The 14,732-nt window shown below is 50.4% G+C and overlaps 6 protein-coding genes across 6 annotated transcripts; 3 read left to right on the top strand and 3 right to left on the bottom strand.

Moving 5' to 3' along the window:
- Positions 1–494: 494 nt before the first annotated feature.
- M437DRAFT_64828 (galactose oxidase) lies at positions 495–2,071 on the top strand (the record flags this gene model as incomplete). Its single annotated transcript, XM_041024488.1, has 3 exons — positions 495–701; positions 750–1,186; positions 1,441–2,071. 3 exons carry the CDS (start codon positions 495–497, stop codon positions 2,069–2,071), a joined length of 1,275 nt encoding a protein of 424 aa, XP_040881300.1.
- A 480-nt stretch (positions 2,072–2,551) lies between these two features.
- M437DRAFT_44891 (pantothenate kinase 4) lies at positions 2,552–3,970 on the bottom strand (the record flags this gene model as incomplete). Its single annotated transcript, XM_041020987.1, has 2 exons — positions 2,552–2,807; positions 2,868–3,970. The coding sequence occupies 2 exons, from the start codon at positions 3,968–3,970 to the stop codon at positions 2,552–2,554; spliced, it is 1,359 nt and encodes a 452-aa protein (XP_040881299.1).
- An 835-nt stretch (positions 3,971–4,805) lies between these two features.
- On the bottom strand, positions 4,806–6,599 carry M437DRAFT_64826 (UPF0016-domain-containing protein; the record flags this gene model as incomplete). Its single annotated transcript, XM_041024487.1, has 3 exons — positions 4,806–4,876; positions 4,930–5,908; positions 5,961–6,599. The coding sequence occupies 3 exons, from the start codon at positions 6,597–6,599 to the stop codon at positions 4,806–4,808; spliced, it is 1,689 nt and encodes a 562-aa protein (XP_040881298.1).
- Positions 6,600–7,618: 1,019 nt separating this feature from the next.
- Positions 7,619–10,192, top strand: M437DRAFT_74106 (uncharacterized protein; the record flags this gene model as incomplete). The annotated part of the gene is made up of 4 exons (XM_041026175.1): positions 7,619–7,733; positions 7,845–9,078; positions 9,112–9,966; positions 10,021–10,192. The coding sequence occupies 4 exons, from the start codon at positions 7,619–7,621 to the stop codon at positions 10,190–10,192; spliced, it is 2,376 nt and encodes a 791-aa protein (XP_040881297.1).
- Positions 10,193–10,548: 356 nt separating this feature from the next.
- On the bottom strand, positions 10,549–12,039 carry M437DRAFT_83214 (aldehyde dehydrogenase; the record flags this gene model as incomplete). Its single annotated transcript, XM_041027892.1, has 1 exon — positions 10,549–12,039. One exon carries the CDS (start codon positions 12,037–12,039, stop codon positions 10,549–10,551), a length of 1,491 nt encoding a protein of 496 aa, XP_040881296.1.
- A 907-nt stretch (positions 12,040–12,946) lies between these two features.
- M437DRAFT_64823 (alcohol oxidase) lies at positions 12,947–14,637 on the top strand (the record flags this gene model as incomplete). Its single annotated transcript, XM_041024486.1, has 2 exons — positions 12,947–14,037; positions 14,100–14,637. The coding sequence occupies 2 exons, from the start codon at positions 12,947–12,949 to the stop codon at positions 14,635–14,637; spliced, it is 1,629 nt and encodes a 542-aa protein (XP_040881295.1).
- Positions 14,638–14,732: the final 95 nt, after the last annotated feature.

The raw sequence follows: 14,732 nt of genomic DNA, 5'->3' as shown, positions 1-14,732 counted from the left end.
ATTTAGACCAACAACTGCCCGCATGGCCAAGTATGTGTCACCGAAACCGCGTCAGAAATTTCATAAGCTAACCCAATCCAGGTGGTACGGCGTGTCACTCGTAAGCCTTTCCCAAGGTGATATGACAAGATCCATGGTTCGATTCCGTGTGTGGGCATATCTTTTTTCTCTTTTGCGTTTCCTCTATAGGTAGAGAATAGGCCAATGGTCCGAGTCTTTTGTTTTACTCAGTGGTTGTTAGCTTGACAGACACCCAGCCTCCAGTTATTTCTTCTGCAGTTTGTGCCATTTCTCTTATTTATTATATTTAATCAATCTTGTGACTTCCAAGATCAGAGCTCCCCACTCTCATTACATCATGCATCCACGCAGGTGGTTGGTGCAACAACACCAGTTCCTTGAAGCCTCCCGCTCTTGAAGCTTCAAGCCAACATTCCTCTTTGCCATTAGCCTGTCAATACCTATTCAACAAAGTGAAAATAACATCAGAACAAATGGCAGAAGCAGCAGGAGTCTTATATGCAGTCGAGCACCTGGTCGAAGGTGGTCTCGCGCTGGCCAAAGGCATTTACGATCCAACTCTACCACTCAAAGCAACCATCAAACCTGTCACTGATGTGAATCTACCACGAGTACATCATAGCATCTCTGAGGTCAAAGGGAGGGCATATGTCTTTGGAGGAAAGACTAATGATGATGAGGTCGGTAAAAGCGAGTTATTGTGGACATACTGGCTGACACAACACCAGCTAGCTGATAATGCCATGCACATGATCATTCTCCCGTCCTCAGGTATAGAAAGCACAGATTACCAACGTCTTGAACCAACATCTGCATCCCCTCCTGCAAGATACGGTCACAGCACAGCAGTCATAGACGACCAAATCTACATCTTTGGCGGCTCGGACGCGAATGGACTTCTCAATGAGAACGGCAGAGTATGGGTCTTCAACACAGACACAAATTCATGGTCAAGCTTGGATCCTGCTGAGGGAGATGTACCAACGCCGAGGACTTTTGCAGCTGCTTCTGCTAGTGCTCAGCCTCAACCTGAGCATCAGAGGACGGATGAGGATGTGGCTCCACAGTTGCCTCCTGATCCGGCGAAGATGGTGCCTGAACCTTTGGCTCCAAGCACGTATGGCACTTTCGTTGTGTTCGGAGGTATTGTTGAAGATGAAGACAGGTATGTGGTCCTTCTCGCATAATCTCCCCATCCAGAGGCCTGCCATGTGTGTAGCTGTGGAAAGACACGGATGTTCTCAGATTTGAGCCTTGTCAAGAGAGCCCGAAACTACGACGGCTCTGGACAGACACTGCTCTATATCGTGCAATTCTTCAGCTCACACATCGCTCTGCATCCTTGAGGGAGCGTGAAGCGGCACATGCAATAGCACGCGACGAGACATTCTAGAAGTCCAAGCTGACAATTTTCTCCAGAGCCACCGCAGAACTCTGGACCTTCGACATCGCCTCAAGAACATGGTCACAATTACCCTCACCTCCAGCAACCCACATCGCAGACACAAGTCCCAGCATAACCTTCCACTCCAACCGCCTCTACTTGGTCTGCAGAGCCTCAACACACTACCTCGACCTCTCCTTCACATCTCCCTCCTACAAAGATTCTCAAACCACAGGTCCTGCCCCACTAAGCCCTTGGTGCTACCTTCCATCCGATAAACCCGCTCTTCCACCTACTCGCGAGGGCTCGGCAGCTTTAATCCCCATAACCACAGGACAAGGTCGTAATTACCTTCTTCACATCACACCCGCCATCCTCTCAAGTTTGCAACTCAGCTCGTCAGCAACCACGGCAGCGAGTCTCAAAGATCGCGCTCGCGATGCCATTAGTAAGAAAAATGCAACAAATGAATGGGCGGAGGTGCGCTACTTTACTGCTGAAGGCGTTATGATACAAGAAGCACAACCCAACAGGGGTATAGGCGGAAGAACTGGTTTCAGCGCCTCCAAAGTCCAGGAAATTGATGGTGGGTGTGTTTTTGTGTGGGGAGGTGTTGTTGATGGCAAGGTTAGAGGTGATGGGTTGATGATTGAGGTTGAGAAGTGAGTTGGATAGATGGTGTGCAAGGTCTGACGCAAAAATATATTGGCTGCCGACAACCACGTTTTCAGTGTTCAATCACACAAGTCGCAGTGGTTTAGTGGTAAAATTCGTGCTTGCCATGCACGAGCCCCGTGTTCGATTCACGGCTGCGACATTTGTTTTGTCGTTTTGTCGGTCAACTGGCATTGCAATAGCAATTCTCCTGAACCTCTTTTCTCACGCGGGACGGTTCGCCTGTTTTTGTGCCTGTTCACGCTGGCAAAGTGTGAAAAGCCGGAGAATCAAATCTGGAACTTGAATTTTGCGCCGGCACTACTGAATGGCGACACCTTAAAAAAATAATGCTATGAGAAGGTATAAGATCAATGCCGCGCTGTCTTTCTATCATGCCAAATCTATGCCGTTATGCGTATCCAAAACAACAGGTCTAGGGTATAGCGATTGTGTTGATTCGAAGGGAAAGAATGAAGGACCGAATTATGTTCATGACTCCTCTTCATGAACACTGCCTCTACGGCCGAAATTCCTGGGTTGTCGTTTCAAGAATGCGCCTACTGCACCAAGATAGCCTTCATGACGCAAAAAGTATGCTTGTTTGTTGCCTTTGCTCCAGAACTTGATGGCAAAGGATAGAGTGTGGATGGTTTGACGGTGGCCGCGGATGAAACTGCCGCCAAAGTAGATGTGCTTGAGATTGTGTTTTTCTGATTGGAGGTAGGCGATTTGACCGATGTTGTTACTGTGGTTGCAAAGTTAGTGATTTGTAAACTGAGCGGTGCTGAATCGAGGCAAGACTAACCTGACTGCGTATAGCAGACTCCGTGAAATGTCTTGAGGTGCGAACATACGGCCCTCGCCAATGTCAAACTTGCGATCTGATTGTTGCTTAGCAGCACCTTCTGGTGTTGCTGTGTCGTATCTTTCTGGACCATCTTCACGTTGTAATTGTCCGTCCTCGGCATTTTGTTCTGCCTCTCTTTTTCGCTTGAAGACCTTGCCAAATGAACTGGCAATGGTCCTTTCGCTCAAGCCAATCTTGTCGTAACCCATTCCTTGACCGTAAATGTCGCCGACTAACAGATCTACCGTAGAGTTGTCGCCAGCATCTGCCATTGCTAGCATATCGTCGAATGTGCGTGCTCCGGTGAGCAGAGAGAGCAGACCCCAGAGGGTACCACCACCGAGTGATGTTCCGCCGATACGTTGGAATTTGGAAGGTCCTTCGACTTTGATCATACTCACACCACTGCCAATGTTGACAAGGAGATATGGGTATACGTCGGCGCGGGCGTCAGTGTAGTGTATAAGATTGTCCTGATCCTCGTCGTGGTAGGTAAAGACCTCATTCGGAATCTCAGTGATGAAGAAGTCCAAACCTTGAATCAGACACTCCATCTCATCTTCCCTCATAACATCAACACCCAATCTTTCCTTTATGCGATCGTAGTACTTGAAAGCACCACCACCGGTAGCCATGACGCAGAGCTCTGATTGCTTGCCGCCATTGGCTCTCCTCTGCTTCTTTTGCAATTCGCGCATGAACTCGATACATGTATCAATCTTCTCCGTCTCGAAGCGCAAAAAGTGTAGACGACCTCCCGGCTCTTTCGCACCAGGCTCGCGTGAGAAGTAAACGACTTTGGCAAGGGAGCCGCCAATGTCTGCGGCAACGTGGCTGACGACTGATGTGTGGTTTGGTAGACGGATATCGCGGCGGTCATGCTCATAGCCTTGTTCCTCGACTCCGCTATCGCTGGCGGGCGATTGGGCTTCGCCATTGTCGATGATGTAGGCTCCGCTGACATTGATCTTGATTGTGCCCGGATCAACAATGCTGTTTTGCATGTCTTCGGCTGAGCTCGACACTCGTCGGCGCTTGAGCGGCGGGGGTCGGTCGGTCATCCTGGGTGGTTTGTCCAAGGGGCACACGACAGCGAGGAGCGGGCTAAAATGTTGAGTTGATAAGGAAGCTGCGATTGGAAGTTTTGTCTCGGTGATTTCGGTGTGTTACGCTCGGAGACAATCGGGGAAAGCTGAACAATGTCTCTTGAACGAAGACGAACAGAGACTCGAAAAGGGGAAGACGGAATCAAGTGGAATAATGGTTCGACTTGTCTCGCAGTTGCTTGCTCACATAATTAAACAGAGTCCGTGTCCCCCACTAGACCGCTGCGGGGCCGAACGAGACCCTGGGGATGGGGGTATCAGTCGTCTGGTCTTTTTGTAACGAACGTCGACACTTTTCAACATTGATGAAGACATTAACTCAGACAGAATATCATAGACCAGTCACAGAGAGCCACAGTTGTTCTGTTGTTCAAGTGCTCTATCTCTTCTGCCAACCAACATGTCTCTTGTTAGATCTGGTTGCGGGATTTATGATGCCAATCAGAAGAAAGAACATGTGTCGGATAAGAACATTCTCGGCCCTCGTTATCATTTTCCTCATCGTTACCGAGTGGCCGAGGTCGATGCTTCCGCAGGCCCATTTCCACCAACATGTTCATCAATCAGACTCGGTAATGTCTCGTATGCTGCTTCTTCTTCAACGCGATATTCTGTTCAAAGACCGAACTTGCCGAATAAGAGATGGCGTTCATTAAGTACTATTGTTTATCACTTTTCCCATTACACGCAAACCGCCTTTGTGTGCCCATGTCCTTTTTCATGCTATGCAGACCAGCAAATGTTACCACCACAACCTGTTTAACCCACTCTCAACTGATATGTGCGTCGTCTAGTCGTACAAAGCCTCGAAAAAGTAGATGACACCAAAGACCAGAAAGGCAATTGCTCCACCCAAGGTGACTGTGATGATGTTAGCTTTGTGCTATCAGGAGAAGGGTTCCAGGTGTACTTACCAACTCTCAAGCTCACTCTACCAGCAAGAGCACGTCCACCAATGACAGCGATACCAGTGCAGATCATGTGGCCTGCAATAGCACCACCTGTCACCCACCAGTAATCTTGTCCAGCAGCCATGGCAATGGTAGCAATCTGAGATCGGTCACCCCATTCACCAAGGAAAGTCATTACGAAGGTCTGCACCCATGCAGGAGAAAGAAGAAGACCAAGAAGGTTGTTAAGTCCGCCAAGCGCGTTGCTCACCGAAGCCTTTGCTCCACGTCCGGAAGGCGAGGGTGATCTCGAGTCATCGGACAGAGGAGATTGTGCGCGTGCAGGGAACTTGTGACGCGAGCCAGATCTTCTGCCACGACCGGCTTCGAGAACATATGGCGAAACCGATGATCTTCTTCGACCCTCTTTGCGCGCGAGGTGTTCCTTCTCTTCCAGCTCAGCTTCGACCTCTTGCATCTCTTCTCCAACACCAGCGTCCTTGTCCATCTCGAGGCCTTCGCGCAACAGCTTACCACCAAAGACAAGGAAGAGACCAGCTGCAAGCCATGCCGTCAAGTGCTTGGGAAGAAGTGTTGGTACTGCGTGTCCGAGAACAGCAGAAAGTACAGTCATGGCGATAAGAGCTGAGAATGCACCAGAGAAAACCACAAGCTGAGGATGACGCATGGCCATAAGCGCAGCGACCAGGAAAGTTTTGTCACCGATCTCGGAGAAGATGATCATGGTGAATGCGAGAACGAAAGAATGGAAAGGCTGGATAATGCCCTCAGTTTCGTCTCCTGCAAGAAGTGGTGTCGGTTGTTTGCCTTCGGTGTAGGGCAATGTGTCTTTCAGTGTAGAGCCCACGGTATGGGTCAGTGTTCCTGAAGAGCCGGTGTCTACTGGTGCTGCGTGTGCAAATGTGTCCTTCTTTTCAGATTCCAACTCTGCAGCCTTCTTGGGTGTGATCTCGTGAGGCTTCTCGGGGAGGTCGGCCGGTTTCTATCGTGCTCTGTTAGTCTTACGCTAGGTATTGTGGACTACCATGTCGTACCTCAAGTCCTTGAGCACCCTTGGGCTTGCCAACGGGGTTGATTGCGTCCTTGACCTTTTCTGGCGAGTCCTTGCTAATGCGCTCCTCCTCGCTATGAGGAAGCGGAGGTGCTTCTTTTGGTGTCTCTGGCTTCTTCTCCACCTTCTCGCCAGTCTGACCTTGTGCTTCCTTCTCTTTCTTGTTTCTCTCGGTAACGCCTCCCTCAGTACCAGTGGTGCCCTCCTTGGGGGATAGGCGGTTCACATCATCCATAACTCCGTCATTCTTCTCCGGGATGGAATCGAAATCTGTGGCATCGCTTCCCTTCAACTTTGAAAGAGATGTGGGCAGAGGCTTCACCAGATCCTCGGCGACAGCTGCAGGCTTCTTCTTGTCTTCGGGGGTGATGTCGACAAATGGTCCTGCATGCGGCTTTCCATCCTGACCGTCTACAGGAGCATCTTTCGTACCAACAACCGGCTTTTGTGTTGGTGCACGTGCGTTCGAAGTGGTGATGGCAGTGTAGTCCTTTACGGCGCCAGCGACCGGTGCCTTGGCTGCAAGTACTCCATCTTGCGCTTTTGGTTCAATCGCTGCTGAGGAGACAATTGCAGGTAGAAGAAGTAGCAAGAGAGCCGAAGGAGGCGATCGCACTCTCATATTGGCGGATGTCGGTCAAGATGTCCGGATCGTATATGCGACGTAGAGTAGATATCGGTGGGCTGCTGACGAAAACAGCTCTAGCGTTAAGTTTGCTCCGAACCGCGAATGCTCGAATTTGGGAGCGTCACTCAATGGAAGTCCAATATGGAAAACGTATAGAGAAGACAATATGAAAGACGGTAAAGTAAGTGAATACAAGAAAAAAAGGGTGAAGGTTGAGGCGCAACAACTGTTTTTCAGGGATAACAACGATATATTCTGAACGCCTCCTTTCTACATTGCCAAGCAAGCTTCGTAATTGTACTCTCATGCGGCAAACTGGTGAGAAGGCGGCTGGGACACGCGTTGCATGCCTGTCTCGAAAATCAGGCCTTGTGTTAGCATCTATCTTTGAGCAGTTTCAGTCTCTGCATACGACTCCAATGCATCTGGTGTCGTCGGCGGACTTCGCGGACTTCAACGTGGCATTGAGCTCTGTTTGGTTCCAGCTTCTGAGCTCGGTGTGCTATATGACGAATGAAAGACTGCATATTTCGAAGAACATCTACCTTTCGAGCAAGATTCTTGTATTCTACACGTGTTTTGGCAGACTGTCGACAGATTGATTGCATTCATATCACTTCATGTTCACATAGACAGGTCATCAATAGATAGGAAAGGCCAGACAGGCGGAACTATGGCAAAACAGGTGACACTCTCAACATGAAGCACAGACCATGATCCAGTGTCATTGCAAAATGTTGGTGGTCTAGGGTATAAGGGTTTCTTTATGTGGAGATGTTCTACCCAAGCCTAATCCTCCATCCCAACCCCAAGACAAAACCTAACCCTCTGTATCTGGCGACAATGGCGAAAATTGGCGTGCTGGGGTTAGGGTTACTTGAAGGGTTTGAACCTGTAGAAATGAATCACGTGTTGTCGAGTCTGTGAGTTCCTTCGCGTAAGTCGCGGTTGCCTGTTCTCCAAACACAACCACAACACAACGACCAACCAACCTTGACTTTGCATCCCACAAGATGGCGCGCACCAGGAGTCAAAGTCGAGAGCCTAGCATCGGGCCACACTTAGTGCACCGTCAGGCCAGGAACGTACGTGAAGGGACAGCCCGGGCTGCTCGTCAGGCTCAACAACGTAAGTCATGCTTGCTTGTAGCAAAACGCGTGCGTGGTCGGTCATCAACGTGATCTTGAACTATCGATCTACACTTGCGTCCCGTGACATGTCGACTGACCTGTAATCTAGAGCTCGAGCCTCTGTCTGAAGGTCCGAGTGACACCGGAGACGACGATGGCCGTGAACAGTCGGCACTATCTGAAGATGAGGAGGGGGGTGTCTCTGACCACGACTCTGCCCCAATAGATACCTACTCTCAAACCGAACTCCAAAGGCTCGACCCCGCACAGATGGAAAATAATTTGGAAGAGCTCAACACACAAGCTAGAAAACTCCTGAGCTGCTTCAAAGCACGCACTGGAGATCCCGACGAGCTACAGTCATTGGTCCGTGAACTGGAGGACTCCGAATCAAGGCAAAGACAAAAAGCGGACGGCTGCCAAACTGCACTGGAACAGACGCTGGCAACATATACTGAAGGTGGAGCATACCTCGTTCTCGGCACTATTCTTCGCGCATTGTTGAGAAAAAGAAGTCAACAGCCATTACCTAAAGCCCCCGGACCCTGGAGACCAGATGATGTGATATGCAAAGCCAACCTGGCCATCTTCGCGTACAATATCATGACCACATCTGATCACGCAAGTCTGTTGGACGCCTTGGAGTCTGTCGATATGGAAGGCTCCTTTCCTTCAACTTTTGCAGTCGGACTCACCAGACCGGGAGATAGCATACAAGCAGGCTACAGTGCCCTCTTAGAGGCCACATTCGAGTTTGCTCTGGACCTTAGAACTCAGATACTTGTTGGCATGCTCCTCAACGAAAACCCGACCCTGAATGCCGCCGCAGTAATGATTCAGAATGTAATGCTCACATCCGTAGAAGAGGATGATGACATGGGGCCCATGCAAAGTCTACAGGCCGCTTCTCATAGCAGACATGCTAGAGGATGGAGACTTCTCGATCCGCTTAACGAAGAGATCGATAACTACGCTGACAAGATCATTCGACGTACTGAGGAGATCAAGAGATTGTTGTTTAGTGATATCGAAGACCCTTTTGACGATCCGTTGGCAAACCTGGAATCTGGGTTGGTCAAATTGCGGGAAGAGTTCTCTTGTGAGCGATTCAAGACACGCTTCCTGCAATGGTCCAACCTACGTCTATCAGAGATTGATAACAGTATCAGGGATTTGGGTGGTATCGACGACATCATCAATGCCTTGGAGGATGAAATTAAGCGACGTCTTGACCATCCAGACGCATACACTCATGAAGACCAACCGGAGCAAGAAATACAGCCAAGTATTGAAAGCAATCCTCTTGCTACACGAGTCAATGCCCCATCAGTGCCAACTTCAAGGTAACAATGATTTGTGCGAAACAAAAGCTTTAGACTGAACATCAGCAGCACAAAGATACCAGCAAGACCATCGGTCCTCTTTAGAGGCCGTCCAGGCACGTCTACTGCTGCTCCAACATCCGCTACCGCTCGCGAAGAGCCGATCTCACGAAATGTCATCCAATTCGATGACGATGTAAAGTCGTCCGCTGCTCTGACACAGGACCGTCCCAGATTGACCGGAAGGCTGGCGTTGGCGAACGCAATCGACGAGCAAGAACGTCAGAAACGGAGATTCATCGACGCTCAACCGGGGGGTGTGAGACTTGTCGACGATCTGCTCGACTTGCAGCCTGCACTTGACACTCAAGAGCAAGCGTCAGGTAGACACGAGATTGAAATTGACCCTACACTCGATGGCGATGTGCAAGATCCCAGCGAGGACGAAGGCTTCCAAACCGACCAACGCACTCATGCTAGCCACAGACCTAGACTGATATCATCAGCTGCGCCCAGCCAAGCACCGGCGCCAACAGGAAATACTCAGAGTGTGCGTCGAGGCAGAACTCCCGAGCCTGAGTCTCCAAACAAAAGACAACGAAAGAATCCTGGTCAGCTCAGAGAACCATTCCGGTCTACCGGCGATGATGTTATAGACTCTCACAATATGGCAAACAATCTTACCAAGCAGTATCAAGCAGAAAATAGGACCATCAAACCACCAAAGGGCCGCAGACCATGGGTTAATGACGAGGTCAAGGCTCTTCTCGAGTTGATCCGAGACAATGGCCCATCTTGGTCGATGATCAAGAGAATCGATGAGGCAAGGGGCAACTCACAACTTCTAGCGCACCGATCAGCTGAGGACATGCGCTTCAAAGCTAGAGATATGAAAGTCATATACCTTATGTAAGTTTATCCTTTGCGCTACCTTGCCGAAAGGGCATTCTGACACAATGACAGTGCTCAACGCCAACTCCCGGAGAACTTGGACATGGTTGCCTTGGGCAAGAAGGAGATTGAGAAGCTCAGAAAGAATAACATACGCTATGAGCAGGAACCTCAGCGTGCGCGTGCTTACATCCCTGAGATTCCGCCACGATCATCGCCCGGACAAACATCACCCGAACTGTAATGCTGATCTGAACAGCATCGGTATAGTTTAGCTGCGCAAATATCCTTACTACTATCAGATTCCTATTGTTTAATGCTATTCAATACGACCACGGGTGACTGGTTTTGATCGCAAGCTTCACTTTTTGAACCTGGATCCGTTACTAGACAGACCTTCACGTACTCACGAGGTATTGAAAACTACGCGGTCCGTCAAAGATCGGGTGTTCAAATGAAGATATGAGGTAGACTCAGTTGATGTAGCGTTGAAAAGGTTCGATGAGATTTTGCAATCACTTGTACATGCAAGAAGAGAACTATCAAATTGGTGATTTACATGTCACACTCGTACGCAAGTCTTCCAATCAGACCATCAATTTAGAGCTTGGCAAAGACAGTGCCAACAACACCGCCCATCTCGACCAGGGTGCTCTTGTTCTTGACCCAGGCTTCGAGGCCCTTGCGACCGTTTTCCACGCCTACACCACTGAGCTTCCAGCCACCTACAGGCATTTCGGCGGGACTCTCACCCCAAGTGTTGACCCACGTGATTCCAGCCTGCAATTGTGCAATAATCTTGTGGGCGGCATTAATATCGTTGGAGAAGACACCGGCAGCCAAACCCATGGGAGTGTCGTTTGCACGCTTGACAACCTCTTCCACAGTATCATATGCAAGAATCGACATGACCGGGCCAAAGATTTCTTCCTTGACGATACGCATGTCATCAGTGCAGTCCGTGAAGATCGTAGGCTTGACCCAGAAGCCTTCTGAGCTTGCTCCAGGGATAGTTGGCTTTTCAGGGCCTCCATAGAGAAGCTTGGCCTTGTCTTGTTGCACACCATGGCGGATGTAGTCGAGCACTTTTTGGTAGTGGACTTTGCTCACCAAAGGGCCGAAGTTGGTGTTCATGTCCATGACATCGCCGGCACGGACGTACTCCATCTTCTGAATCAGGCGCTTCTCAAATGCAGGAACCATTTTCCTGGGTACGAAGACGCGGGTGCCGTTTGTGCAGACCTGGCCGGTGGAGAAAAAGTTTGCCATCATGGCTCCATCGACGGCATTTTCGATGGGACAGTCGGGGAGGATGATTAGAGGTGACTTGCCTCCGAGCTCCATGGTCACGTATTTCATGTTGCCGGCAGCAGAACCGGCGACCTTCATGCCAGTGCTGACTTGGCCTGTAAAGCTGACTTTGGCAATCTTGGGGTGGGCGGTCAGGTATGCACCGACGTCTCCAGCTCCTTGGACGACGTTGAAGACACCAGCGGGAACACCGGCCTCAGTGTAAATCTCAGCCAGAATTTGTGCGTGGAGGGGAGTAAACTCTGAAGGCTTGTAGACCATGCAGTTTCCTGCGGCCAGGCAAGGCGCAGACTTCCAAAGAGCGATTTGAATGGGATAGTTCCAAGCACCGATACCTGCGCAGACACCCAGAGCGTTCTTGGTAGTATAGACCCATGCGTCTGGACGCAGTTGAGTGGTTTCGCCATTCAGTCCGCCAGAGGCCACCATGTTAGCAAAGTACTCGAGCACATCGGCACCAGTAACGACATCCACAGTACTGGTCTCTGAGAATGGTTTGCCAGTATCGTGGGTCTCGACCTTTGCAATCTCATCATTGCGTTCTCGGAGAAGAGCAACAGCCTTTAGTAAGATCCGCGACCTCTCAATTGGAGGAGTGGTTGACCATGATGGAAAGGCTGATTGTGCAGAAGCAATAGCTTTATCGATGTCGGCGTGTGAAGCAGCTTGGACTTCTCCCACAGGCTTTGCGGTTGCTGGATCTACAGTCTCGAATGTCGAACCAGAAGTTGCGTTTTGACGCTTGCCGTCGTAGTATAGCTGGCGAAGGGGATAAGTCATGGTGGTTTGCTGGACAGATTTGCCTCCTTCTCTCAAGAAGATCGGATAGGTTTCTATTGAAGATGATCAATAATGCCAACACTCTGCTGATAAGGCACGGACAGCTGCCCTAGTTTTAAGTCTGCACTTGACGTGGGAGGAGCTCGGAAAGTGTCGCGACTCGCATGGATGTAACGCTCGGTCGCAAAAGCGGTCATCGCGGGGCTCTTTGAAGCTCGATAGTTTCGTTGACAACTCATCGCCTTCGCAATAGCTTCAGCGTTCTCAATCTCGAGCACACCATAGGGCAAGCCACAATCGGGAGAGCTTACTCTACATTCATGCTTGAAACAAATCATGCCAACCATCTCCGCACGAGCAAGCTGCCGATAGGCCAACTCGTGTACCTAGCATGATAGATACAAGGAATCGCATGCCTTTTTCGGTATCGAAACTCCCCCTTCTATTGTATCTTAAGGAACATCTGCGAGAGCTTTTCTGATCGACGCTGCCGAGTCAGCCCTAATCTAGGCCAAGGCGACAGCGTGTCGTTGGAGGGGAAATTTTTTGAGAACGCGACGCAACGCAAAGCACCCTGGTGAAACCGTAAACTTTGACCAACTGCATGAATCGAGGACTGCGCCCGTTAATCAATGATCCAAGATATTGAGGAGGCGCCGGCCGTGGGGCTAGGGTAACTTTTTGTTCTTGACCTTCGAGACAGATCGGACGTAGTCACGCTGGTAGGTAAGAGGGTTAGTTGAGCTACACGGTTGGCTGTTGCAGGAGCTGCTAGGTGCTTGCATCGAAGCTTTATATACGGTACACCCCGCTGATAAACGCTGTTTTGTGCTTCCCTTCTTTTCTCTACACCTGTTTATCTCCTTGTCCTGTCCCAACATCTTTCAGAGGACATATTTAGTACATAATGACTACCACACACCTTCCCTCGAACCCTGAGAACCACTTTGACTTTGTCATTGTAGGTGGCGGAACTGCAGGATGTGTTATCGCCAGTCGTCTCTCCGACTACCTTCCTAACAAGAAGGTCCTCCTGATTGAGGCTGGTCCCTCAGACTTCATGGACAACAGGGTTTTGCTACTCAAGGACTGGTTGAACCTCCTTGGTGGTGAACTCGATTACGACTACGGTACTACCGAGCAGCCCATGGGCAACTCCCACATCCGCCACTCTCGTGCAAAGGTGCTCGGCGGTTGCTCCTCGCACAACACCCTCATTTCTTTCCGTCCCTTCGAGTACGACTGCAAGCGCTGGGAAGCTCAGGGTTGCAAGGGATGGAGCTTCAAGACTTTCATGCGTCTTTTGGACAACATCAGAAACTCGGTCCAGCCTGTTCACGAGAGACACCGCAACCAGCTCTGCTTGGACTGGGTTGACTCGTGCTCCACTGCCATGGACATTCCCGTCATCCACGACTTCAACAAGGAAATCAAGTCCAAGGGTGCTTTGAGACAAGGTGTTGGTTTCTTCTCGGTTTCATACAACCCTGACAATGGTCACAGAAGCAGTGCTTCGGTTGCTTACATTCACCCTATCCTTCGTGGTGACGAGAAGAGACCTAACCTCACTGTTCTGACCAACGCTTGGGTCAGCAAGGTTAATGTCAAGGGCGACAAGGTCACTGGTGTCAACGTTACCCTCCAAGATGGCTCCAAGTACACCCTCAACTCCCAGGCCGAGACTATTCTCAGCGCCGGTGCTGTTGACACTCCCCGTCTTATGCTTCTGTCTGGTCTCGGACCTAAGAAGCAGCTCGATGAGCTCAAGATCCCTGTCGTCAAGGACATTCCCGGTGTTGGAGAGAACTTGCTCGACCACCCTGAGACCATCATCATGTGGGAGTTGAACAAGCCTGTCCCTATCAACCAGACCACCATGGACTCTGACGCTGGTATCTTCCTCCGTCGCGAGGCCCCCGATGCCGCTGGCGGCGACGGCGACATTGCAGACATTATGATGCACTGCTACCAGATCCCCTTCTGCCTGAACACTGCTCGGTAAGCTTACTCTCTCAAGATCTCTTCCAGTAGTTTCCAATTCGCTGACTTTTCAAAAACAGTCTCGGCTACGACAGCCCCATCGATGCCTTCTGCATGACCCCCAACATCCCTCGCCCCCGCTCCCGCGGCCGCCTCTACCTCACCTCCGCCGACCCCACCGTCAAGCCCGCCCTCGACTTCCGCTACTTCACCGACCCCGAAGGCTATGACGCAGCCACCATCGTCGCGGGCTTCAAAGCCGCCAGAAAGATCGCCCAACAAGCTCCCTTCAGCGACTGGATCAAGCGCGAAGTGGCTCCCGGCCCCAAAGTCACCACCGACGAACAACTCTCCGAGTATGGACGTAGAGCAGCACACACCGTGTACCACCCCGCCGGCACCACCAAGATGGGTGATGTGAGCAAGGATGAATTTGCTGTTGTGGATCACACACTCAAGGTTCGCGGGCTCAAGGGCATTAGAATTGCGGATGCGGGTGTTTTCCCTGAGATGCCTACTATTAACCCCATGCTTACTGTTCTGGCTATCGGTGAACGTGCTGCTGAGATGATTGCAGAGGCCCACGGCTGGAAGGGTATGGAGAAGCAGAAGCTGTAGACAAGCTTCATCTCTAGAGTCTTATTGACGTGAGAGAAGAGGAAGAGGAGATTTAGTACGAAGCATTGCCTGTTTTGATATTTTGTGTATACCGC

This window comes from Aureobasidium melanogenum, assembly GCF_000721775.1.
Source record: "Aureobasidium melanogenum CBS 110374 unplaced genomic scaffold scaffold_6, whole genome shotgun sequence".
Taxonomy (NCBI): domain Eukaryota; kingdom Fungi; phylum Ascomycota; class Dothideomycetes; order Dothideales; family Saccotheciaceae; genus Aureobasidium; species Aureobasidium melanogenum.
The sequence above is the reverse complement of the archived record's forward strand: the minus strand, read 5'-3'. Positions and strand labels throughout refer to the sequence as shown.